Below are 27,350 nucleotides of genomic sequence, written 5' to 3'. Positions count from 1 at the left end.
GCCACCATTTTGAAAACCTATTTCAAACTTAAAGTCAAGTTCTGCTGGACCGATTGAACTGAAAGTTGGTAGGAATGATCGCCTCATGGTCCTGACAAAGTGTTGTTATTTTTTGGGTCGATCAGAAATCCAATATGGCCACCACGGCCGCCATTTTGAAAACCTATTTCAAACTTAAAGTCAAGTTCTGCTGGACCGATTGAACTTAAAGTTTGTAGGAATGATCGACTCATGGTCCTGACAAAGTGTTGTTATTTTTCAGGTCAATCATAAATCCAATATGGCCGCCACGGCCACCATTTTGAAAACATATTTCAAACTTAAAGTCAAGTTCTGCTAGGCCGATTGAACTGAAACTTTGTAGGAATGATTGACTCATGGTCCTGACAAAGTGTTGTTATTTTTCAGGTCGATCAGAAATCCAATATGGCCACCACAGCTGCCATTTTGGTAAACTATTTCAAACTTAAAGTAAAGATCTACTTGGCCGATTGAACTGAAACTTTGTAGGAATGATCGAATCATGGTCCTGACAAAGTGTTGTTATTTTTCGGGTCAATCAGAAATACAATTTGGCTGCCATGGCCGCTATTTTGCTACTAAGTTCTAATAGGCCGATCTCACTTAAAATTGGTCTAGGAATGATCAGCTCATGGTCCTGACAAAGTTAAGTTAACATTATACTATTTTTTACTCAAATTGGTACATATTTCAACAACAAAAATAAATACTATAGACTCAGGTGACCGTTAAGGCCCATGGGCCTCTTGTTGGAATAGAGCTAACCGATTTGAGAAGGAATATGACATTGACCTACTGACAAGATCACAGGGAAAAATATGTCAAGCAACTTATGAAGAAGAATCAAAAAGCATAGAATCTTATAATAATATTTTGCTGGTAGTTTCAACAGATACAAAGTTTGCGAGGGAAATATTTTTAGTGCAATATAATATTTAATGAGAATATTTTGCTATGACTGCTTGAATATTCAGGTGAGCGATACAGGCCCTCTTGGGCCTCTTGTTACCATTTATATTTTACTTCTGTGGCAGAATATACTGATATTTCACATGTGCTTTAGCATTCGTGTTAAATATTGATATACTGTAATCGTAAAATATTTAATGATATACAGTACTCTATTCTTCATCACTAGGTACTTTTATATACCTTATTGTCAATATTGGTATGGTGTTGTACATGTCTGTCCTTATAATTATAGTTTGGACTAGAATGTAATAGCATGTAATATATCACTTTGTTCTAATTCAGGATGTCTTTTGATTCCGTCTCAAACTCTGGTGACAGGTAAGCAAGCACTCTTAAATAATAAATATCTTTTTGTAGTAATTTATATCAAGTTTCATAAGCCTTTTGACAGCAATGTGAAATGTGAATTTGTAAAAAAAAATCTTATCCTATAAGCCCAGGGTGTCTGTGTATGAAAACATGCCCTATGTGGGCACATACGATTGTTCTACATATATATATATGTACTGCTGCGTTGGCTCCACCCTAGGCTTATTTATAAATCTTGATACAATTCGATCCTGAAGATATATATACTGAGTGACTAGTGCCTTGCAACATATTCTTCAATATGTCAATACCAATAAATACTAGGGTATGGGATATTAAAATATGGTTATTTAAGCCTTGTATGGCTGTTTGATATTGAACAATCACCTAATACATTGTCTCTTACTTGGATATAGTGTTTGACTTTAGTGTATGAAATATTTATGGATGGATCGTTCTGAAATTTTAACAAAATGATGCTTTAACCCCTTGCTGCCTTAATGCCATACCACCATGGTGTTTTATTTGTTGTTGTCATTTGTGCTGGTTACAGACAGAACCACAGTGAAATTGAGAAGCGGAGACGGGACAAGATGAACACTTACATTATTGAGTTGTCTTCCCTTTTACCGATGTGTAGTTCCATGAGCCGAAAGCTAGACAAATTGACAGTGTTACGGATGGCTGTTCAACATTTAAAGTCACTACGAGGTGAAATATTGAATTTCTAGCTGAACTATACACATACATGTTGTTGAAAAACCTATCAATTGTACAATAGATTTATCTTCAAGATGGAAATCCATCCACATAATGTTTACTGGTACACAATGTTTACTGGTACACAATGTTTGCTGGTACACAATGATTACTGATACACAATGTTTACTGGTACACAATGTTTACTGATACACAATGTTTACTGGTACACAATGTTTACTGGTACACAATGTTTACTGATACACAATGTTTACTGATACACAATGTTTACTGGTACATAATGTTAACTGGTATGCATTGTTTACTGGTACACAATGTTTACTGGTACACAATGTTTAATGATACACAATGTTTACTGGTACATAATGTTTACTGGTACACAATGTTAACTGCTACACAATGTTTACTGGTACATAATGTTTACTGGTACACAATGTTTACTGGTACACACTGTTTACTGATACACAATGTTTACTAATACACAATGTTTACTGGTACATCTTGTTTACTGGTACACAATGCTTACTGGTACATAATGTTTACTGATACACAATGTTTACTAATACACAATGTTTATTGGTACACACTGTTTACTGGTACACAATGTTTACTGGTACATAGGGTACACAATGTTTACTGATACACAATGTTTACTGGTACACAATGTTTACTGATACACAATGTTTACTGGTACACAATGTTTACTAGTACACAATGTTTAATGGTACACAATGTTTACTGGTACATAATGTTTACTGATACACAATGTATACACAATGTTTACTGGTACACAATGTTTACTAGTACACAATGTTTAATGGTACACAATGTTTACTGGTACACAATGCTTACTGGTACATAATGTCTACTGATACACAATGTTTACTAATACACAATGTTTACTGATACACAATGTTTACTACTGGTACACAATGTTTACTGATACACAATGTTTACTGGTACATAATGTTTACTGATACACAATGTTTACTAATACACAATGTTTACTGGTACACAATGTTTACTGGTACACAATGCTTACTGATACACAATGTTTACTAATACACAATGTTTACTGATACACAATGTTTACTGATACACAATGTTTAATGATACACAATGTTTACTGGTACACCATGTCTACTGGTACACAATGTTTACTGGTACACAATCTGTACTGGTACACAATGTTTAATGGTACACAATGTTTAATGATACACAATGTTTACTGGTACACCCTGTCTACTGGTACACAATGTTTACTGATACACACACTGTTTACTGATACACAATGTTTACTAATACACAATGTTTACTGATACACAATGTTTAATGATACACAATGTTTACTGGTACATAATGTTTACTGGAACACAATGTTAACTGATACACAATGTTTACTGGTACACAATGTTTCCTGTTACACAATGTTTACTGGTACACAATGTTTACTGGTACATAAATGTTTAATGGTACACAATGTTTACTGGTACACAATGTTTACTGATACACAATGTTTACTGATACACAATGTTTACTACTGGTACACAATGTTTACTGATACACAATGTGTACTGGTACACAATGTTTAATGGTACACAATGTTTACTTGTACACAATGTTTAATGGTACACAAGTTTTACTGGTACATAATGTTTACTGGTACACATTGTTAACTGCTACACAATGTTTACTGGTACATAATGTTTACTGATACATAATGTTTACTGGTACATAATGTTAACTGGTATGCATTGTTTAGTGGTACACAATGTTTACTGATACACAATGTTTAATGATACACAATGTTTACTGGTACACCCTGTCTACTGGTACACAATGTTTACTGATACACACACTGTTTACTGATACACAATGTTTACTAATACACAATGTTTACTGATACAAAATGTTTACTGATACACAATGTTTAATGATACACAATGTTTACTGGTACACCCTGTCTACTGGTACACAATGTTTACTGATACACAATGTGTACTGGTACACAATGTTTACTGATACACAATGTGTACTGGTACACAATGTTTAATGGTACACAATGTTTACTTGTACACAATGTTTAATGGTACACAAGTTTTACTGGTACATAATGTTTATTGGTACACAATGCTTACTGGTACATAATGTTTACTGGGACACAATGTCTACTGGTACACAATGTTTACTGATACACACACTGTTTACTGATACACAATGTTTACTAATACACAATGTTTACTGGTACACAATGTTTACTGCTACACAATGTTTACTGGTACATAATGTTTACTGGTACACAATGTGTACTGGTACACAATGTTTAATGGTACACAATGTTTACTGGTACACAATGTTTAATGGTACACAAGTTTTACTGGTACATAATGTTTACTGGTACACAATGTTAACTGCTACACAATGTTAACTGCTACACAATGTTTACTGTTACACAATATTTACTGGTACACAAGGTTTACTGGTACACATTATATACTGTTACACAATGTTTTATTGGTACACAATGTTTACTGATACACAATGTTTACTGGTACACAATGTTTCCTGTTACACAATGTTTACTGGTACACAATGTTTACTGTTACACAATGTTTACTGGTACACAATGTTTACTGATACACAATGTTAACTGGTACATAATGTTTACTGATACACAATGTCTACTGGTACACAATGTTTACTGGTACACAATGTGTACTGGTACACAATGTTTAATGGTACACAATGTTTACTAGTACATAATGTTTACTGGTACACAATGTTTACTGGTACCTAATGTTTCCTGGTACACAATGTTTACTGGTACACAATGTTAACTGATACACAATGTTAACTGATACACAATGTTAACTGATACACAATGTTTACTGATACACAATGTTTACTGGTACACAATGTTTACTGGTACATAATGTTTATTGGTACACAATGCTTACTGGTACATAATGTTTACTGATACACAATGTTTACTGATACACAATGTTTACTGGTACATAATGTTTACTGATACACAATGTTTACTGGTACATAATGTTAACTGGTATGCATTGTTTACTGGTACACAATGTTTACTGGTACACAATGTTTAATGGTACACAATGTTTACTGGTACGTAATGTTTACTGGTACACAATGTTAACTGCTACACAATGTTTACTGGTACATAATGTTTACTGGTACACAATGTTAACTGCTACACAATGTTTACTGGTACATAATGTTTACTGATACACAATGTTTACTGGTACATAATGTTTACTGGTACACAATGTCTACTGCTACATAATGTTTACTGGTACATTATGTTTACTGGTACACAATGCTTACTGGTACACAATGTTTATTGGTACACACTGTTTACTGGTACAAAATGTTTACTGGTACACAATGTTTACTGGTACATAATGTTTACTGGTACCCAATGTTTACTGGTACATAATGTTAACTGGTACACAATGTTTACTGGTACATAATGTTTACTGGTACACAATGTTTACTGGTACACAATGTATGTGATCAGAGGAGATTAACCAATAACCAATGGCTGCTTGTAATCCTTGCTTAACAAATAAGGAAATTTATGTTTGGACTTGTGCACCTGCTCTCAAGTTTTAGTTTCCACCCTTTTAAAAAGAGTTATGCACCTTTATTTCCAAAAACTTATCGCAACAATTACTGTTGGAGTGATTTCAGTGAAACTGTGTACACCTGATCAGTATTTAGAATTCAAATGTAATTTTCTTTTTTCTTTTTGAAAAAGAGCTATGCCCCTCCTTTACACTATCACTCCAAAGCTGTCTGACATTGAATTCAGTGAAACTTGATTTCATTAAAATTCTAGCCAACATGCAAATTCAAATTTGAGAAGTTCAAACTCTTTCATTGTCCCTAGGTCTGTTGTACTTACATTGATTTATATTAACACTGTATCATTTGAAATTTGCAGGATCAGCCAGTGTCTGTTCAGAGAAAACATCACGACCATCTTTTCTTTCCGAAGATGAAATGAAACATCTAATTTTGAAGGTAAAAATAGCCATTTCGGAGTTCCATTAAAACCTATCAAAATACTTGGTAGTACATATAAGTACACTGTGTTCATGCTCTGTACATGTAGTGGTAGCCTTTAAAGTTAAGATTGCCTGAATTTCCCGTAAATGCATGGATATTTCATCAAAGTAGAAAAATCATAGATCTAGACCAAATATAAGTTTAAGTCGCAGTAAAAAGAATAAAAAAATGCATTTACTGAATATCCCTAACATGAAGTAAGAAGTTAACAATAGGAGATTGTGGAGGAATGTATTATACAAGTGTTGACCTCTTTGTAGGCTGCAGAGGGCTTTCTACTTGTGGTGAGCTGTGACCGTGCTAGAATCCTTTACGTGTCTGAGTCGGTGAAAAATGTCCTCTGCTACTCAAGGGTATGATTATTTTGTCCGTTTGTAACATATCCATCCCCCCACCACCACATCCCACCCCATCCCCCATTTTGTGTTTGAATGTTCTAAGTGAGATATTAAATTTCTCAAAATTTGAATTAAATAACATTATTTAAACATCTTTAGAGAACAGCTGATAGATAATTGAAAGATGAAGTTTTATATTCTTAAGACCTTGATTTTCAGTATCCAATTGCAATGTATTATGATAATGCATGTATTTTAGTTAAGGAACTGAAATGATAATAAGAGATTAAAATAGGGATGATTCATAAACTCTTGGTTTAACTGGTTAGTGAGGTAAAAATGGATCAAATCATTCTAAGGATACGTGTCTTTATCACAGAATGACTTGATAGGACAGAGCTTGTTTGACTACCTACACCCTCGAGACATCAGCAAGGTGAAGGAACAGTTGTCGTCATCTGACGGGTCTCCACGGGAACGACTCATTGATGCCAGAAGTATGGTCACGACAGCCATTTATCTAAAGAAAACATTAAATAGATCAACTACAGGACATATTATACTTAGTCTACAAACTTCAGGTCATATTATACTTAGTCTACAAACTTCAGGACATATTATACTTAGTCTACAAACTTCAGGACATATTATACTTAGTCTACAAACTTCAGGACATATTATACTTAGTCTACAAACTTCAGGACATATTATACTTAGTCTACAAACTTCAGGACATATTATACTTAGTCTACAAACTTCAGGACATATTATACTTAGTCTACAAACTTCAGGACATATTATACTTAGTCTACAAACTTCAGGACATATTATACTTAGTCTACAAACTTCAGGACATATTATACTTAGTCTACAAACTTCAGGACATATTATACTTAGTCTACAAACTTCAGGACATATTATACTTAGTCTACAAACTTCAGGACATATTATACTTAGTCTACAAACTTCAGGACATATTATACTTAGTCTACAAACTTCAGGACATATTATACTTAGTCTACAAACTTCAGGACATATTATACTTAGTCTACAAACTTCAGGACATATTATACTTAGTCTACAAACTTCAGGACATATTATACTTAGTCTACAAACTTCAGGACATATTATACTTAGTCTACAAACTTCAGGACATATTATACTTAGTCTACAAACTTCAGGACATATTATACTTAGTCTACAAACTTCAGGACATATTATACTTAGTCTACAAACTTCAGGACATATTATACTTAGTCTACAAACTTCAGGACATATTATACTTAGTCTACAAACTTCAGGACATATTATACTTAGTCTACAAACTTCAGGACATATTATACTTAGTCTACAAACTTCAGGACATATTATACTTAGTCTACAAACTTCAGGACATATTATACTTAGTCTACAAACTTCAGGACATATTATACTTAGTCTGCAAACTTCATGACATATTATACTTAGTCTACAAACTTCAGGACATATTATACTTAGTCTACAAACTTCAGATTACATGTAGAATTGTTGGCATTTATATTCATATTACTTCAGAAATAGAATTGAAAACGATTCAATACTTCTATTAAGGTATTTTGTACTGTATGTTAAGATTTCATTCAAGATTACTTACTTGATGTCATATTGTCTGTTATTTTCAGCAATGTTGCCGGTGAAGACTGAGTTTACCCACCGACCAACACCTACCCATTTGTGTTCCGGGGCCCGAAGAGCTTTTTTCTGTCAGATGAAGTGTGGCAACCGGGACATGACCTCAATTAAATCAGAAAAGGATGACATTGATTTCTGTCACAGGCGGAAAAAATCAGGTAAATGATTGTAACCAAGAAAACTGTTACATCGTTCTTGCATAACTTCCAGCTCTATTTTAAAATAAACTCCTCTGTCACATAATTTGCATTCATTCTTTCCTCCAAGCTGTTTTAAAATAGCAACACACACATGTAAATCTGTTTGTCATTAACCTTATTAGCTCACCTGCCCGAACTTCAAACAACTTCTTCTGAACAACTGGAAGTTATAGAACCTTAATATTTGGCTGGTTATTTCCTGGGAAAGAGCCCAGCAAAGTTTGCGAATGAAAGTGACCTTGACCTACTTTCAAGGTCACAGGAGTCAGATATGACTAACGCTTAGAACAACTTCTTCTGAAGAACTGAAAGGCATAAAATCTTATTATTTGGCTGGTGACTTTCTGGGATAGAGCTCACCAAATTTTGCGAATGAAAATGACCTCAACCTATTTTAGAGGTCACAGAGGTCAACAACATTTTAATGGATTTGTTCTTAAGAACTAAAAGGAATGGATTCATAAGATTTGGCTGGTAGCTTTTGGAATAGAGCTAACCAATTTGAGAAGGAAAATGACATTAACCTACTTACAAGGTCACAGGGAAAAATATGTCAAGCAACTTCTGAAGAATCAAAAAGCATAGAATCTTATAATAATATTTTGCTGGTAGTTTCAACAGATGAAGCCAACAAAGTTTGCCAGGGAAATATTTTTAGTGCAACATAATATTTAATGAGAATATTTTGCTATGATACAGGCCCTCTTGGGCCTCTTGTAATCAATTAACACTGATGTTTAGCTCATTTACCCCTGAAGACACATTTGAACTCTTTCAATTCAATGGTTGGAATAGGTCATTATGAAATTTCAGGGGTGAACGAGTTAAGATAAAGATCAGACCTGATTGGTCGTTAAGTGTAGAGTGTTTAACGTTTATTTAAACTCCAATGTGCTGATAGGTGAGTATACGTCTTTTGTTGTCTCGGCAGTTTGTCTTATTACATAACATGTAAAGATATTGTTACTTTTGGAGGATCTGATGAGGAAAATATTTATTGTCTAAAAAAAATATGAACCATGTTAAGATGGACCAATAATAGTCAATTTTGCACTTTTTTTACGATACAAAGTTAATTTTGAAGATTAATTTCAATATTGTCGTATATAGACCGGAAGTCGTACATTTTGATACACTGTGCGGGATACCTAAAGTCGTGGTCCACATCCAAAGTTGACATTGGTGAGACAGATGAGGCTGACGACAACTGTAACCTCAGCTGTCTGGTGGCCGTGTGTCAGGTGAAGTCATCCCTCGACCAGTTACAGATCTCCACCAACGACAAGATCAACGTCCGACCCATAGAATACATCTCCAAACACAGCATAGATGGCAAGTTCTCCTACATTGACCAGGGGTAAGTTCTGCCATTACCCTTCTCAAATGTAACAATAAGAACAAAAACAATGATTTATTTTCACACAAACATTTTGACCTCAAATAATCATACATTAATTTTGTAAGCAGTGTACTATCACTTGAGCTTAACAGATTGACTAGATTTTGCAGAGTTGGGTTTTCAATACACCAACGTGGTAAAAACTGAACTCTTAAGTCTCTTACTGAAATTTAACCCTACTATTTAATTGAACACAGATTTGCCAAATCGTTGACACTTTTTCCCAGCTGCTGAAAAGACACTGCAAAGTCTTCAATTTTTTCCTTAGAATGGAAATATCTTTCATCCAAGTCCTCAAAATGTAAAAAATACGCTGGAATTTTCTTTATCCGCAGTTTTTGAAATAACACCCTATAATGTTGTTTTAATGTAGGGCCACCATCTTGCTAGGGTACCTTCCTCAGGAGCTGTTGGGCACATCAGTGTACGAGTATTATCACCAGGATGATGTCATGGAGATGGCTGAAACACACAGGAAAGGTACAATGATGCTCAAAGAAAGGAGGATCATTTTATCTATATTTTTTTGGTATCTATTTAGCTCACTTCCAATTTTAGAACGTAAAACGTATTTCTTACGATAACTTGTAAGTGAAATGTACATGTAGTCTCATTCAAGAGAAACTCCATTTTACTGAAGTGACATAAAATCATTTACATTTATGAAAGTACCTAGGTAAGTGTTTGGAGAAACAATTAACATGTAGGAAGTTATGTGTTTTACAGTGGAGAAACAATTAACATGTAGGAAGTTTAGCGTTTTACAGTGGAGAAACACTTATAATGTGGGAAGTTTAGTGTTTTACAAGGGAGAAACAATTAACATGGAGGAAGTTTAGTGTTTTACAGTGGAGACACAATTAACATGTAGGAAGTTATGTGTTTTACAGTGGAGACACAATTAACATGTAGGAATTTTAGTGTTTTACAGTGTAGAAACAATTAACCTATACTGTAGGAATGAATGTATGTTACAGTAGCAACAATTAACATATACTGTTGGAATGTATGTTACAGTAGAAGCAATTAACATATACTGTTGGAATGTATGTTACAGTAGCAACAATTAACATATACTGTTGGAATGTATGTTACAGTAGCAACAATTAACATATACTGTTGGAATGTATGTTACAGTAGAAACAATAAACATATACTGTAGGAAGGTATGTTACAGTAGAAGCAATTAACATATACTGTTGGAATGTATGTTACAGTAGCAACAATTAACATATACTGTTGGAATGTATGTTACAGTAGTAACAATTAACATATACTGTAGGAAGGTATGTTACAGTAGAATCAATTAACATATACTGTAGGAATGGATGTATGTTACAGTAGTAACAATTAACATATACTGTAAGAAGTTATGGATGTTACAGTGGAAACAATTAAAATATACTGTAGGAATGAATGTATGTTACAGTAGCAACAATTAACATATACTGTTGGAATGTATGTTACAGTAGTAACAATTAACATATACTGTTGGAATGTATGTTACAGTAGCAACAATTAACATATACTGTAGGTATGTATGTATGTTACAGTAGAAACAATTAACATATACTGTAGGAATGTATGTTACAGTAGACTATAATTATCAGACTGTCATTTTGGCTCTGAAACTAGTGGTCATTACTTTCCATAATCTAATATTGCAGTGCTGAAGTCAAAGGAGAAGGTGGAGACATGCGTGTACCGGTTCAAAATTAAGGATGGGTCCTTTATACATCTGCGATCTCGTATCTTCAGTTTTCAGAACCCTTGGACTAAGGAAGTCGAATACATTGTGTCTACAAACACTATCATACCGTGAGTATGGTTGAACATAGAAAAGTTCTTTCCACCAGGTCTTCACTTACCTAGGTCACCTTATATATTTGAACCCTGCAGGTTATCTGATAGGGTCAGGATTATTTTACTTTCAGCATTTAGGCCAACTTGTTTCCCTCTGTTGAAGAGAATCATTCCAAGGGTCACCTCTGGTCCTTAAAACATTGAGATATCAAAAATATATGCATACATTGGCATGTTGGTACGATCTTTTAAATAACATGTTGTTATGTATTTGATATCAATGAATGGCAATTGGTAATCATTTAATTTCTTATCACGTCTTATTTAATTTTGTTGAATTTAAAGGAGATAGAGGTGCTGAATTCTTCGGAAAGAAAAATATTTGCATCGTGGTCGCTTTTGAATGTCTATTCTGATGTTTATTCTTGTGTTCACAGTTCACAGGAAGTGAGCAGCTCAGGACAGGAAATGAGCACTGTGAGCTCTGGGATAGGTTTTGACAGCGAAGACAATAATTACGAAGACAACGAATCAGGTAAGGCTGTGTCCCTGTGTTAGAGGTGTAATCAAGTGGCACATTGCTATCTTAGGTTTAACAATTCCTTCTTTTATCTACCGTAAATAAAAAAACTACAATTTATCTTTGAGTGCATATGCTTATATGGTTGTTGATATTCATCCTATCTTCTTCCTCAGAAATTCAAAGTCAGCCTGATCGTGGGCGAGTAAATGTGCCAGGAGTGGCTGGTGGAACACGTTTGGGGGCTGGTCGCATTGGCAGGCAGATAGCGGAGGAAATTCTGGAATTACAACGGTATGGTGTTTAACAATGAATTCTTCTTGTTTGATTGTCTTGTAGACATTGAAACCTTAACATTTTAATGCGTGACTTTATTATTTAGCACAATTAGGTAGATGATCATGTCAATGGAATACTGAACAATAATCCCTTCATATACTGTCATGCTTATTTTTTCCTGTATGAAAGGAGATCGAGCAATCTTATTAAAATTATATCTTCACATCGCTCCCGTTTACTGATATGTCGCGTTGAAGATCTAACAACATCCCGTAGAGGGTCACGTCAGAGGTCAACATGAATGCATTATCGCATTTATAACAAGCCAATCAAAACGCAACATAACTCTTTCATTCAACCAATCAGAAAGCAGGACCTGTAGCATTTAATGCAGACACCTCGTAGCCCAAAATCCACTTTTTCGTCTGGTCCAGTGATAGTTTGAATATTGCGAAGCCTGTCATAGGTTAATTTTAGTTTCAGGTTGTTAAACTTTTTAACGACAACATCACCAGAAGAGGAAGTCTCTCTTATTTCAAAGCAAAATCCACAAATTGTACAAACGTTGTCTTGTAGATAGACACGGCGTGGTGTCATGGGCGCCGCCATTTTCGATGCTCATTTGACACCTCTCGGTCTTTTATCATAGCAAGTGTGTTCCGAAATCATTACATCATCACTTACAGAAATGCGTAAGCTCTCATCTGATTGGTTAATGCAAAGGTCGCCTGAACATGACCCTCTATGGGATGTTGTTAGATCTTTAACGCGACATATCAGTAAACGGGAGCGATGTGAAGATATAATTTTAATTAGATTGGAGATCGAGCAAATACTTTTTACAATATTGTTATAAAAAGCTTTTATTTTAATTCACTTAAAAAGGTTGAACTTTGAATTTATTCTGAGCACAGCTTCTTGTTGTGAAATAAAACAGTCTGACACAGCACTACTACAGCATGCTATACTGAAAAAATAGATTCCACAGTGAATAAACAATCCTGAGAAAAATGCTACAACAGATTATTTTCACATGGTTAAGTATTCATGTGTGTTTGTCTTCTACACTTCTTCAGTCAACTTGTTTGTATAATGTTTGATTCCTTGTGACAATACATCAGGCATCTCAGCATTAAGTCTGTGTGTTAACAATATTCTAGAGACACATTATGTTATCATTTTTTGCACAAAGATGTGATATGATAATGTGATTTGATGTTACAGTGGCCAGAGCAGTAACACATCTACCGCCTTAGCAGACAGTACCAATCCTGTTGGCACTCCCTCTCCCGAATCTGTAAGTATATTTTACATATAGTAACTATCATCCTATATAATACTAAATGTACTGTCAATAATAGGGATACTCTCGTTCTGTGAATACATTTGTTATTATTCCTCACAACCTATGGAAGTTTCATAAAGAAACATGGTGTAAATTTTTGGCGAATAAGAAAAATGTAAATGATCCCCTGTTGTGTCTGTCTGAATTTTTGGCGAATCAGAAAAATGATAACTTGAGACAGGCCTCCTTTTTTTTTGGAGATACTGAAGGGATCATGATAAAGTATGCTGAATCTTCTCTGTCCCCAGATGTGCATGCTAAAATTTGAGAGTGATTTGGAAATCTAGCATAGAACAAGCATCTGAAAAAAACATGTTGTAATTTTGGGTTGAGTGATCCCCTTGATACCTATTGAAGTAGAGAAGTAAGGAACAAGGAACCAACATAACAGCAACACTCCATGATCTATGAATAGTAGGAATCTAGGTCCCCATGGGGTTTCTAATTGGCTTCAAATTCCACTACCTTGCCCAAGATTCTGAGTTTATCCTTGGCAATAAAATGTTAGTAGCCTCTTATATAACACAATGTCCTTCGTCTTTTCCCAGCTTGTCAATAGTACAACAACCAGAACGCAGTTTGTGACCACTACATCAGGTAGGAACGAACATTTTATTTACTTTTGTTGTGTTGTGGGTTTTTTAGGTCACCTGAGCTTTAGCTCAAGTGACCTATTGCTATCCGTTTTCGTCCGTCGTCGTCCGTCGTCCGTCGTCCGTTAACATTTTACATTTCAAACTTAAAGTCAAGTTCTGCTGGGCCGATTGAACTGAAAGTTGGTAGGAATGATCGCCTCATGGTCCTGACAAAGTGTTGTTATTTTTTGGGTCGATCAGAAATCCAATATGGCCACCACGGCCGCCATTTTGAAAACCTATTTCAAACTTAAAGTCAAGTTCTGCTGGACCGATTGAACTTAAAGTTTGTAGGAATGATCGACTCATGGTCCTGACAAAGTGTTGTTATTTTTCAGGTCAATCATAAATCCAATATGGCCGCCACGGCCACCATTTTGAAAACATATTTCAAACTTAAAGTCAAGTTCTGCTAGGCCGATTGAACTGAAACTTTGTAGGAATGATTGACTCATGGTCCTGACAAAGTGTTGTTATTTTTCAGGTCGATCAGAAATCCAATATGGCCACCACAGCTGCCATTTTGGTAAACTATTTCAAACTTAAAGTAAAGATCTACTTGGCCGATTGAACTGAAACTTTGTAGGAATGATCGAATCATGGTCCTGACAAAGTGTTGTTATTTTTCGGGTCAATCAGAAATACAATTTGGCTGCCATGGCCGCTATTTTGCTACTAAGTTCTAATAGGCCGATCTCACTTAAAATTGGTCTAGGAATGATCAGCTCATGGTCCTGACAAAGTTAAGTTAACATTATACTATTTTTTACTCAAATTGGTACATATTTCAACAACAAAAATAAATATTGTAGGACTCAGGTGACCGTTAAGGCCCATGGGCCTCTTGTTTCAAAATGAAATGAAACCAATAGGAGAAAATATAATCTGTAACTTAATTTTTTTTTGGAGGGGATGAATATAATATCATAATACATGACTAGTAGTTAAATGGATAAAGTGTCTTTAATGTTGATTTATGTCAATTTACCTAATTAGGTTGACAAAAAGATATAACTAATAAACTTGTAATATTGCACAAATTTGTTACGATGTGAACTAGTTCTGTTTTGACGTATTTGTGAAGATACCATTATATGTGTTACAGTATCATCGGCCTCATCAACCCACCTCCCTTCAGGATCATCGGCCTCATCCCCCCACCTCCCTTCAGGATCATCCAATCTTCTCATCACATCCACAGCCACATGCCCTGCACCCCTCAATGGCCTGTCTATCAAGTCTACCAGTAAGTATTTAGGTCACAGTCTGTTTTATATAGTGAATGTCCACAGTAAGTATCTAGGTCATGGTGACAGTATTTATTTTATGTCACAGTCAGTGGTAAGTATCTAGGTCATGGTGACAGTATTTATTTTATGTCGAATCAGTGGTAAGTATCTAAGTCATGGTGACAGTATTTACAGTCAGTGGTAAGTATCTAGGTCATGGTGACAGTATTAACTTGATGTCACAGGCAGTGGTAAATATCTAGGTCATGGTGACATTATTAACTTGATGTCACAGTCAGGGGTAAGTATCTAGGTCATGGCGACAGTATTAACTTGATGCCACAGTCAGTGGTAAATATCTAGGTCATGGTGACATTATTAACTTGATGTCACAGTCAGGGGTAAGTATCTAGGTCATGGTGACAGTATTTGCCGTCATTGGTAAGTATCTAAGTCATGGTGACAGTATTTGCCGTCATTGGTAAGTATCTAAGTCATGGTGACAGTATTTGCCGTCATTGGTAAGTATCTAGGTCATGGTGACAGTATTTATTTTATGTCACAGTCAATGGTAAGTATCTAGGTCATGATGACAGTATTTACTTTATGTTACAGTCAGTGGTAAGTATTTAGGTCATGGTGAGAATATCCGACAGATTTTGAAAGTTAATGGGTATGGATCTAGGTCAATATCCAAGTTTGTGTTATGAATCAATTCAAGGACACTGGTAAATACACAGATCCAGTTGATTTATAAATATCAATTTTACTGGTGAGTATCCAGGTCAACGTCACAGTCTTTGCTATATAACAACCTTTTTTTTGTATCAAATGTATAAATTTCATAATCAATGTTTGTTTGTCTTCTCTGTTCTCTGTACCAAGGGGGATAATCCTGATTGTGAATGATGGTGGTCTTCCAAAATCATTTATCTCTCTGTGGAAAAAATAGAGCAAATGTATACAGTTGTGCTTATATTAGCTATGGCTTTAAAAAACTAATTTAAAGTCAAGGTCGCTAGTAAGTATCCATGTCAGTGTTATAGAATAGTTAGGAGTAAAAATGATGGTGCTATGTAATTAAAGGACTTTTTTATAGTAGTTGTTATTCCCTGCTTCATGTTCAGCATTAAGGGTAATGGCAACAACTGGTTCACCCGTTGTCAGTATAATGTGAGCGGGCGGAATGATGTACTGGGTGCCTTCTGCATGGTATTTCAGTGAGATAGCACTATAAAATCAGATCCGCGCTATCACACTAACATACCCTGTCACCTGGATACACACAGGCAAGCACACATACACTACACACATGGAGGCACGTCCTTAAATAACCTTAGCTGTTGATAGGACGTTAAACAAAATTAAACTAAACTGAACCAAGCTATGTAATTGATCATAAACAAGTTTGGAAAGTTTAATTTCTCAAGAACAAATGCACAGAATTACAGAACTTTTTACTGTATACAGAGGGGCCGCGGTGGCCAAATGGTTAAGGTGTCTGACATTCTGCTACCACTAGCCCTCCACCACTGGGTCACAGGTTCAAGACCTCCATCATCAAAACCTGGCACGTCCTTAAATGACCATAGCTGTTAATAGGACGTAAAAACACAAACAAACCAAACCAACTGTATACACAGGTCATGGTCAGAGTCTGTTTGCAATTACAATATACCAAGCATCCACATCACTGTTAAACCTCCTGATCATGGTCATAGTTTATGCTCAGAGACTTTCTTGTAGAAATGTTTAGCCCAACCCTCCCCTACCCTCTAAAGTTAAGAAATGTATATATAGTAATGACATTGTAAGTATGTACATCTGTGCATCCATCCTTATGTCTGTAGTAAACAAACTTTTGGAGGGGGCTCCTGATTTTTGACCCTAAAATTGTGCATTTTCAACCTGTGCATTTGCTAAACTATTCCTATTTCTAAAATCTTATAATTTTTTTGTATTTGAAAGAACAGCCCAAAAGATGTCATTTAAAAGTGTTATTTCCCCCCTAGGGTGTACATACTCGCATTTTATTTAATCTTCACCATGGAAATTTCAAAAAGTCAGCAAATATGGATATCTCGTATGAAACTGTCTACAGATTGAGTGTATAGTTACTGCATAATATGGTAACATTGACTTCTACACCTGATTAGATTTTGGTCAATTGTCATTATTGCTTTTGTACAAGATGTCTTGTGAACCCTTAGCAGATTTAGTTTAAATCTCCATTATACAACATTTACATTTTATCAAATTTTGGTGTCATCAGTCAAGGTTAAAAGGCCTATGACCAAATATTACCTCTTTTGAAGTGGTATCCCATGAACCCCTCAGAAGATTTAGTTCATGTCTCATTGATAGTTCGGTAACATTGAATTCTATACGTGATTAAATGTTGGTGGTCAGTGGTCAAGGTGAAAGGGTTAAAGACTGCATTTGACCACTTTTGGTAGATTTCTGGATGTGTGGTGGGGTATCCATGTGAGCCTCTGCTTTCTTTGTTTTATATTGGGCAAGTCTCAGCAAAACGTTACAGAAAAAAACATGCTTTCATTGTAACATTATAGATTAAACAGATTCCGTTCATGTTTAAAACTGACCTCAACATTGACATAAGACTTGTAGAGATATTTTAGAAAGGTAATGTTGATGCACCTAGCCTTGCAGACAGGTGACACAATTCACTGGCCAAATTGAAAACGGTGCTGTAAAAGTATTTTTTTCTGGGGTTTAATTTTCTTGAATATGGCTGGACAGATTTTTCTGTGAAAAATACAAGTCGCAAAATTAGTAGGCATTTAATCCACCCTTACAATAGCATTGAGCCAATGCAATAAAACCTCAAATTATCAAGGAATTGATCCTGTGAAAAGATTAACCATTTCAGCAAATCCGTGAAAATCAGGGACCACCAAAAAATGAAAATCAATTTTTATAGTAGGCCCTTCTTGTTTCACTCTGATGTAAATAGTGGGATTTCATTCATACATGTATATTTTGCAGACTTTGTATGTTAATGTGTTTTCTGTCCACAGCACCGAGCACCAATATACCATCCTGTTGGATGTCCGAGTCCAGCTTGATAGAGAATGTGATTGCAGAACAACAGGCAATAGAGGACATGGATGGCTCTGATGGCAATGACGAGGCAGCAATGTCCATTATTGTGAGCCTTTTGGAGGCTGACGCAGGCCTGGGTGGACCTATAGACTTCAACGACATCCCTTGGCCACTATGATTGTACAGGGGGCAAGGTTCTACATGCTTTGCTCCACAAAACCACACCCTTCAAAATATAAGAGGGGCCAAGCTGTATCACCTTGCTCCCAACAACAACTTCCTTCTGAGTACCGGAGAGGTTAAAATATATGATCTTTGCCCTGAAAAAATATTTCTGTTATGGGAATTAATAATTACATTTCCATGGACAATGACATTTGTCAATTTACAAGATGGAGAAATTTGTAAGTTTGTTGTTCTTTCTTCATATCTTAGTACAGTATTGATAACATGAGGGCCTTGCTCCAGAAGACAACATTTCATTGCCTTGGCTAGTTTATTGGCCAAGGTTCCCAATGTGCTCCAGGAAATACATCTCTGTTCAGTTACAGAAGAGGCAGGGCAGTGTTACCTTGTGTCTGTCAGAGAAATCCCATGGCCTACACTAGAGATGATTTTCGGGAACATTAAGATAAAGAAAATTGTGATATTAGTTAAATAAGTGATTTACCTGAAAGGTTTTATATTAGTTTATAAAGTGCATTTGAACCCAACATTATTATGACGGATGTGGGAAAGGATGACCAAAATGGAAAAGAGACATCTGGAAGATGATTCCCTAATTTCCATGGAGGAAGAAGGTGCTCAAAGATATCTTTGTTGTCATTGTTTGTAATAATAAGCTTTAAAGATACTGTGATGATAAGGGTTGAATCAATTTGTCAAGGACAATCTCCTAACCCTGTTGTTTATTGTTTGTTACATGATGTGGAGTTCTGATGGCTATAGTTTCGTGATAGTTGTTGTTTTGGCTACTGTTGGAGGTGGCAATTTATTTATATATATTAATATATATATATGACACTGACAGCTCAAATATTGTAATCAGTAAATGAATATTTTTGTGTGTGAAATATGATATAGAATTCCAAAACAAGAATACTCCATTTGACCAGTTTTATGCAAACCACTGGATATGGTGATCCCCTTGTGTTTATATTGTCGTCCTATGTACTCCTGTTACTTTGTATGTATTTTTGTATCAAAAAGATCAAGATGTTTTAATCGAAAAGCTGCCTTAAGCTAAATGAGGACATGGAGATGAGTATTTTACTGTAACTAAGTAAATATAGAGAAACAGTGTAGAATTATTGTATTAATTCTTTAATGTGATTCTGTGCTAATCAAGTGTGCAATCTGATTAAATTATGGTTCACTTAGCCTTAATTAAGGGCCAAGTGAGCTTATGCCATGCCACAGCATCTGTTGTCATCTTTAAAATAGAAAAAAAAACACTTCTATAGAACGGCCAAGAGGATTTCTACTAAATTTGGTCATTAAAATAACACATATATGGTATGGATAAGAGATTTTAGGCAAAATTTATCTGGAGCATCACTGGGGCAAAGGAACTCCACATTATATAAACTAGAAGGTGTAATCACATGAGGTAGGGGGTAGTGCTCAATAGGGGAAATTTGGTAAATCTTCAAAAACTTCATCTATACCATAACAAGGGGATTTAACCAAATTTGGTCTAGTGCATCCTCATAGACTTAAGAGACTCAACAATCTTAAGTGTTGAAATAAACATTATTTTAGATTATTATCCCCTGCAGAAATTAAATAAAGAAAGTGATTTTTTTCATTTAATTTGGTGTAAGTTATCATTTAATGTAGGATGCCCCTACCCTCCATCAACAGTTTATAAGAAGAAAGTATGGCCAAACTGGGGCAGATGATTCCTGAGTTTAGTCATTTTTGTTTGTTCTCACTTACATTTGTTGTACTCTTTTGATGACTGTGCATATACCATATTTGACCCACAGCAGTTTAAATCAAAAGTTTAAGACCAGGTGAGCTTTTAGGCCACTTGGCCTCTTGTTAATGAAAACAGGGATAATGTATTGTTTTAACCAAAATTTGCCTTAAGCTATATAGTGCAAAATAGAATTTTTCTTCATATCAGATAATATATGTAACATATATTTAGTATTGGGTATTCCAATTGAATAAAAAAATTAATGTAGAAGAAATTTTTACCCTGATATTATTTTTCCGAACCCCATGCTTGTAGAACATTGGCTTAACGAGGTTGTTTTTAATGAACTTGCATGTATAAAAAATGTTTTTACCTGAATTTTTTACCCAAGTCCCAATGAAGGAGGGACAGTGATTTTGATACTCAGGATGTTAGTTATGTTTTATCAACTTTAGAGCAAGTTTCTGAAGTGTGCATTTTCCAAACCATGTTCTTCTCAGTGGACTGTAAACCATCATTAGTACATTTGTCACAAAATTCCATTTTTTCTGTTGATACAATGTAAGTACATCAGTAAGTCTTTAGTGAGATATCTTTTTCCATTATTGTGTTGTTTGTAGTAAGAGACTATCTCCTTAACTCACACTTGTGACCCCACCACCCATCCAAAAAATAAATTGAGTCTGAAATTCTTTGGGTAAATGAAACACTGAATTTGACACAAATATTGTCCATTAAAGTCTGTCAAACCTACTGTAACGTGAGCTCATTTATTCATGACGGCCAATATTACTGCTCCACACAGTTTATTATACATGTATTTCCACATTAAAATGGAAAGTTAGGACTGGGCAAATGTATTTATTACCGTTGATGGGCGAGTATTTTACTACGTGAAAAGTTCCAATTATACCGTATTTCAAGGTCCCAAATATCTTTTACCTTACTGTTTCTTTACATTTCTCTCTTTTGATGTATTGACAAACCTCTAGATAGTAGCTGGGTTTTACTGGACAGATGGCGGCACTATCTAACAAGGTTTTCTGTTCAACTGTGTGATTGTACAGAAGACTGTTCATGCTATACAGATTACTATGTAATTACTGCACAACAGACTTCCTTACAAGCAGGACTGTTTTAAATTTTGTGTCGGTATCAGTTTATCTTAAGCAGTTTACCAATTTATTTAAATATGTTTCAATTTTGTTTTAAATTTGATGACATATCAAGGTAATCGTACACTAAATACAGAATATTTTGACCCCTATTTCCCAAAACTTGTACCTGGGAATTGTAAGAAAGACCCGAAAAAGTGCTGGCGTGTCATCAAGTGTCACCAATGAACAATGCCAGGATACAAATTGTACTGCTTATCTATCCTTTTCTTCAGTAACACTGGAATTCATTTCAGAATGCCCCAAATGCAAACCTTTATTTTGAACAACACTGGGCACCTTCTGTTTATATTGATAATGGGAAGATAAACTGACTGTAATATCATAAAAAGCATGCTTTTAGGCTTTTAGTAAAAAGCAAATGAAGGTATAGTGTACATATATATCTATATATATTTATAAATTGTTACATATTATTCATGATAATACAGACAACGATTTTAATTAAAAACTTTTTCGTAGATTTAGGCCATTTTGATCAAGGCCTGTTTTACCTTTTGTCCTATTGTACATTTCGGGTGATTTATGTAGATTTGTGAATTACCAGATGGCAAAGTAAAATATGATTTACAACGAACATGGTATGAAGAATGAAGAATGATTGTTTGATAACTTCAAATCACTTTGATTTTGCATGTTAGTTTCTAGCAAGTTGTGCCTACCGGTTTTATTCACTCATGTATGCTTGTATTTACGATTAAATGGATGTTTTTTCAACTGTGACAGAAATCAGTTTTTGTCTGGTACTGTTGGAGGGGTCTTTAGGTTCAACCGTTTGCAGTATGTATGTTATTCCACTGTCAGTCAGTCAGTGTTTGCAGTATGTATGTTATTCCACTGTCAGTCAGTCAGTGTTTCATTTTGTCCAGAGTGTATCCAACATACTCTTTCTGCTTAATTTGTCAAATTTTGTGTTTGAGTATTCTTGGTATAATGGAATGAAAAAAAATCTAACTTTTTGGCCCACTACATGTACAGTTATTGCCCTTTGTTTACCATTGTCACTTTGTCTGGAGCATTATCTGATGTAAGATACCCTACCTTTATCAAATGTTGTGAGTACCTGTAAAGGTGGAGTGCCCAACAATGTATAGAGTAAGGTTCTTTGTTCATTTTTGATACCAGATTTTGTCTGGAGGCATAAAGGGACCACGGGTTTCTCGCACATCTTTGTCTCATTATTAATGGAGTTGATATTTCCAGAAGATAATAATTTTCAGATTAATCACTTGTAAAAAATGAAAAAGTAATTGACCGTATTGAAAAATATATATTGTAAGGTTTACATGCCCTCAAGGAAACCAAATGTACAATCAGTACCATTATGCGCCTTGTGTACATCTCCAGTATAATACAGCCGTACCATTGTCTGCTGTACTTTACCATCATGTACAGTATATCCTTGTTCAAAAGGTGATTAGATTAATCATTGTTTAACGACATTTTTCAATCTCTAATAATTTAGTCATTATACAAAGTAAAGCCTATACGTTTTGCATGTACTTTACTCTGATGTAATATAAGCTATCTGGAAAATTTTAACTCAGTGTTTTAAAGATACACCAAAACTTAAATTTGCGCTAATCACTGATTAAGCTAATCACCATTTGAACAACTGGGCCTGAAATCCTAATTCATGACAACATCAAATTACATGGACAACAAGACACCCTAACCTGACTGTGGCAATCGTCCAATATACAAACTGGTAATGCTAGGAAGTACTTAACCTGTGGAAGACTGGCATCTTCCACAGGGCAGTCACTGACTCTTGGTCAGTTCTCCTTGTCACTTCATGTCATAGCATCTTGGCTAAGCATTGACTCTATGGGCCACTTGCCCTGGAAAGACTACTCAAATTCTACATACAATATCACTCAATAAAATCTAATGCACATTGAAGACTTTTTAAATACATGTACTAAATAGGTACAGTAGCAATACATAGTGGGGTTCTAAAATTGTCTAATGTTAAGGAATAATTGAAAAAACAAAGAGGATTTATTTATTTTTTTATTTCATAAAACTGTTCAATTGATTTTGAATTTATCTTGAAATCAGAATGTGGAGTGGCAAAGTATTGTGAATTTCAAGAACATTCCAAGAAGATGTATAGAGTTTTGTCAATGATGCAGAGGAACTAAAAGTTGTTGATATTCGACAGAGGATTTGTTTTTTAAATACAAAATAAAATAAGTCTGCAATGTTGTACATTGCTAGAACATTAATTATTTTAACTTATTTATTACTGGGGTAGTTTTCTTTGGGGGGACAATTTTTTGTTTCCTACTTTAATTTATGACGCTTGCTAGTTTTCTAATTTGTACACTTTTAGACACTTTTAGGGCTTGTTATATATGTTAAAAAGATAGTAAAATATTTGTTTTATTTATGAATTGTTTATTAATTAGTTCTGAAATTTATGTTGCAGTTGTTAATATATTATTGAATAAAATTATGCCTGTAGTTAAATGAAATTTAATATCTCTATAATACCTGATTTTTTCCTCAATAAACTTTATAAATCAGTGTTGTATTGAATGAAGTAATTTCATTCAGTAAAATTTGATATACCCAGATTCTTTAATATTTTTTTCATTTACCATGAGTTTTGTTTTCAGATTTATTTTCATTCCAACCCAAACTGCGATACCATGCTGTATGAAGCTCCACATGTCATTTAAAATATAATCTGCATTGATCTGTTTTATTTTAATTTTAATAGGGGGTGGGGGATGGTTCATTGAAGACGAGGTGACTAAAACTAATTTGCCAAGTCCAGTACATTGAAAGAGAGGAGGGTGGCTATAAGGGGGAGTCCGGTATTGAAAGAGAGGAGGGTGGCTATTAGGGAGAGTCTGGTATTGAAAGAGAGGAGGTTGGCTATTAGGGGGAGTCTGGTATTGAAAGAGAAGAGGGTGGCTATTAGGGAGAGTCTGGTATTGAAAGAAGGGTTCTGATTGGGTAAGTACATTGAAAGAGAGGGGGGTGGCTATTAGAGGGAGTCTGGTATTGATGGAGGGGTTCTGATTGGGTTAGTACAATGAAAAAGAGGTGGGGAGGGGGGCTATTAGAGGGAGTCTGGTATTGAAGGAGGGGTTCTGATTGGGTCAGTACATTGAAAGAGAGGGGGGTGGCTATTAGAGGGAGTCCGATATTTAAGGAGGGGTTCTGATTGGGTTAGTACATTGAAAGAGAGGAGGGTGGCTATTAGGGGGAGTTTTGTATTTAAGGAGGGGTTCTGATTGGGTAAGCACATTGAAAGAGAGGAGGGAGGCTATTAGGGAGAGGCTGGTATTTAAGGAGGGGTTCTGATTGGGTAAGTACATTGAAAGAGAGGGGAGTGTCTATTAGGGGGAGTCTTATTAGGGGGAGTCTGGTATTGAAAGAGAGGAGGTTGGCTATTAGGGAGAGTCTGGTATTGAAAGAGAGGAGGTTGGCTATTAGGGGGAGTCTGGTATTGAAAGAGAGGAGGGTGGCTATTAGGGAGAGACTGGTATTTAAGGAGGGGGTCTGATTGGGTAAGTACATTGAAAGAGAGGAGGGTGGCTATTAGGGAGAGTCTGGGATTTAAGGAGGGGTTCTGATTGGGTAAGTACATTGAAAGAGAGGGGGGGGGCTATTAGAGGGAGTCCGATATTTAAGGAGGGGTTCTGAGTGGGTTAGTACATTGGAAGAGAGGGGGGTGGTTAGTAGGGGGAGTCTGGTATTTAAGGAAGGGTTCTGATTGGGTCAGTACATTGAAAGAGAGGGAGGTGGCTATTAGAGGGAGTCCGATATTTAAGGAGGGGTTCTGAGTGGGTTAGTACATTGAAAGAGAGGAGGGTGGCTATTAGGGAGAGTCTGGGATTTAAGGAGGGGTTCTGATTGGGTAAGTACATTGAAAGAGTGGGGGGTGGCTATTAGGAGGAGTCTGGTATTTAAGGAGGGGTTCTGATTGGGTAAGCACATTGAAAGAGAGGAGGGTGGCTATTAGGGAGAGACTGGTATTTAAGGAGGGGGTCTGATTGGGTAAGTACATTGAAAGAGAGGGGGGTGGCTATTAGGGGGAGTCTGGTATTTAAGGAGGGGTTCTGATTGGGTAAGTACATTGAAAGAGAGGGGAGTGTCTATTAGGGGGAGTCTTGTATTTAAGGAGGGGTTCTGATTGGGTAAGTACATTGAAAGAGAGGGGGGTGGCTATTAGGAGGAGTCTGGTATTTAAGGAGGGGTTCTGATTGGGTTAGGTTTCAGGTAAGCTTTTGTGGTTTAGTTCAGAATTCAGATTTTTTTCTTTATCGTTTCACTTTTATTATCTGTGCCTTAACTCTTTCTGTACAAACTATTTAATTGATGCCATAGTTTTGTTGATGTCTTATGGCCTTTGTGGTACTGAAAGAGTTAATAGCATATACTTGTAAGTTAATATAAAAAATGGCTACACAGAAATATTTTACTTTTAAAGACATGGAATACGAGTTGTGCATGTTAAAAAAAACCAATGAAATATCCAACTTTTGACAGTTCCCTAGACTATATACTTCAGGCAATTTATCAATGAATTTCCAAATATTCTACTTTGAAAACAAAAATTTCAATGACTGTCATGCCTGCCAAGTTCTCGTCAATGAAATGAGGGTCATACAGTCAAAATGCAAGTCAAACGAACTAATTGCAGGTCATTTCAATAAATTTAACGTTCATCCATATCAACTGCATAGCATTTAAATTATTTTAGATTTCCTTTAAATTTCCTACTTTGTCTTTTCTAGGGAATATTGTAATATTCAAAGCTTAAACAAGAAACTGCCAATGGCGATATTGCCGGATTGCTACAGTACATTTTCAGGTAAAGCATCACATGTGATAAGCATCCTTTAAGATACATAAGCCATGCAAGTTTAGTTGGTGTAGGACAAGTAGTTGCTTGGTTATTGACCTGGTCAGTCAAGCTGAAAATGTAGGTCAGAAGCAGCATCCGAAGCATCGCATGTGATTAACATCCTTCGATACATAAGCCATGCAAGTTTAGTTGATGTGGGATAATTAATAACATGGAAACTGAGCTTAACCATTCTTCTTAACCTTAGTGCAGACAGACGGACGGACAGACAGACGGACGGGAATCGCCAATCTATGAGCCCTGATTGTGTTGCAATCCAGCCAAAAATGCTACTTTAAACAAAAATTTTTCTAAACATTTTCTTCAGGTTGGTAAGTATGTATTATGAGAAGTTCTTTTTACGCAACTAATAAATTGTTCTATGTGACGTTGCGATGACTAGTACGATATGTAAACTGTCACCTTCATCAGACAAATGACCAGTGAAGCGTATGCACACAGAGGTGTAAAATGTGAACGAGTTGTCCATAAAATCGATGTCGGTTTCGGCTACGCTTGAAGCTACTGTAAACCGTTTTCATTGTTTGGATAAGCAATGCAAATGCAGGAGATTCCAAAATCTGTGCAGGTCACGGAGGTCATCAATCAGGCATGGACCGTTGTAGATTATGAATATAGGTTAGGCTTGATTATTTTAAGTTGAAGAGAATGTTATGAACTATCCCTGTTGAATTTTGTTTATCTATTATTTACCAAGGTTACTGCTTTGTGGCAGTTTGGATTGTGTATTTAACTCCAGTGATAATAAACATGCAGTTGACAGCTGCACAAGTCTG

At 35.5% G+C, this 27,350-nt stretch overlaps 1 protein-coding gene across 1 annotated transcript in view; it reads left to right on the top strand.

Annotated features, from left to right (window-relative positions):
- Positions 1-27,350, top strand: part of LOC110465673 (protein cycle-like) — a 32,056-nt gene extending 4,706 nt beyond the window's left edge. Inside the window, exons 3-18 of the mRNA XM_021521641.1 lie at positions 1,276-1,311; positions 1,856-2,013; positions 5,990-6,069; positions 6,375-6,467; positions 6,832-6,949; positions 8,114-8,281; positions 9,434-9,680; positions 10,096-10,202; positions 11,390-11,540; positions 11,963-12,060; positions 12,222-12,339; positions 13,549-13,621; positions 14,218-14,266; positions 15,410-15,550; positions 18,572-24,570; positions 25,089-27,350. Coding sequence (XP_021377316.1) covers positions 1,276-1,311; positions 1,856-2,013; positions 5,990-6,069; positions 6,375-6,467; positions 6,832-6,949; positions 8,114-8,281; positions 9,434-9,680; positions 10,096-10,202; positions 11,390-11,540; positions 11,963-12,060; positions 12,222-12,339; positions 13,549-13,621; positions 14,218-14,266; positions 15,410-15,550; positions 18,572-18,774 — 1,840 coding nt within the window. The 3' untranslated portion in view covers positions 18,775-24,570; positions 25,089-27,350. The remainder of the gene's footprint in view (positions 1-1,275; positions 1,312-1,855; positions 2,014-5,989; positions 6,070-6,374; positions 6,468-6,831; positions 6,950-8,113; positions 8,282-9,433; positions 9,681-10,095; positions 10,203-11,389; positions 11,541-11,962; positions 12,061-12,221; positions 12,340-13,548; positions 13,622-14,217; positions 14,267-15,409; positions 15,551-18,571; positions 24,571-25,088) is intronic.

Source organism: Mizuhopecten yessoensis, unplaced genomic scaffold (assembly GCF_002113885.1).
Source record: "Mizuhopecten yessoensis strain PY_sf001 unplaced genomic scaffold, ASM211388v2 scaffold1591, whole genome shotgun sequence".
Classification (NCBI taxonomy): domain Eukaryota; kingdom Metazoa; phylum Mollusca; class Bivalvia; order Pectinida; family Pectinidae; genus Mizuhopecten; species Mizuhopecten yessoensis.
The sequence above is the reverse complement of the archived record's forward strand: the minus strand, read 5'-3'. Positions and strand labels throughout refer to the sequence as shown.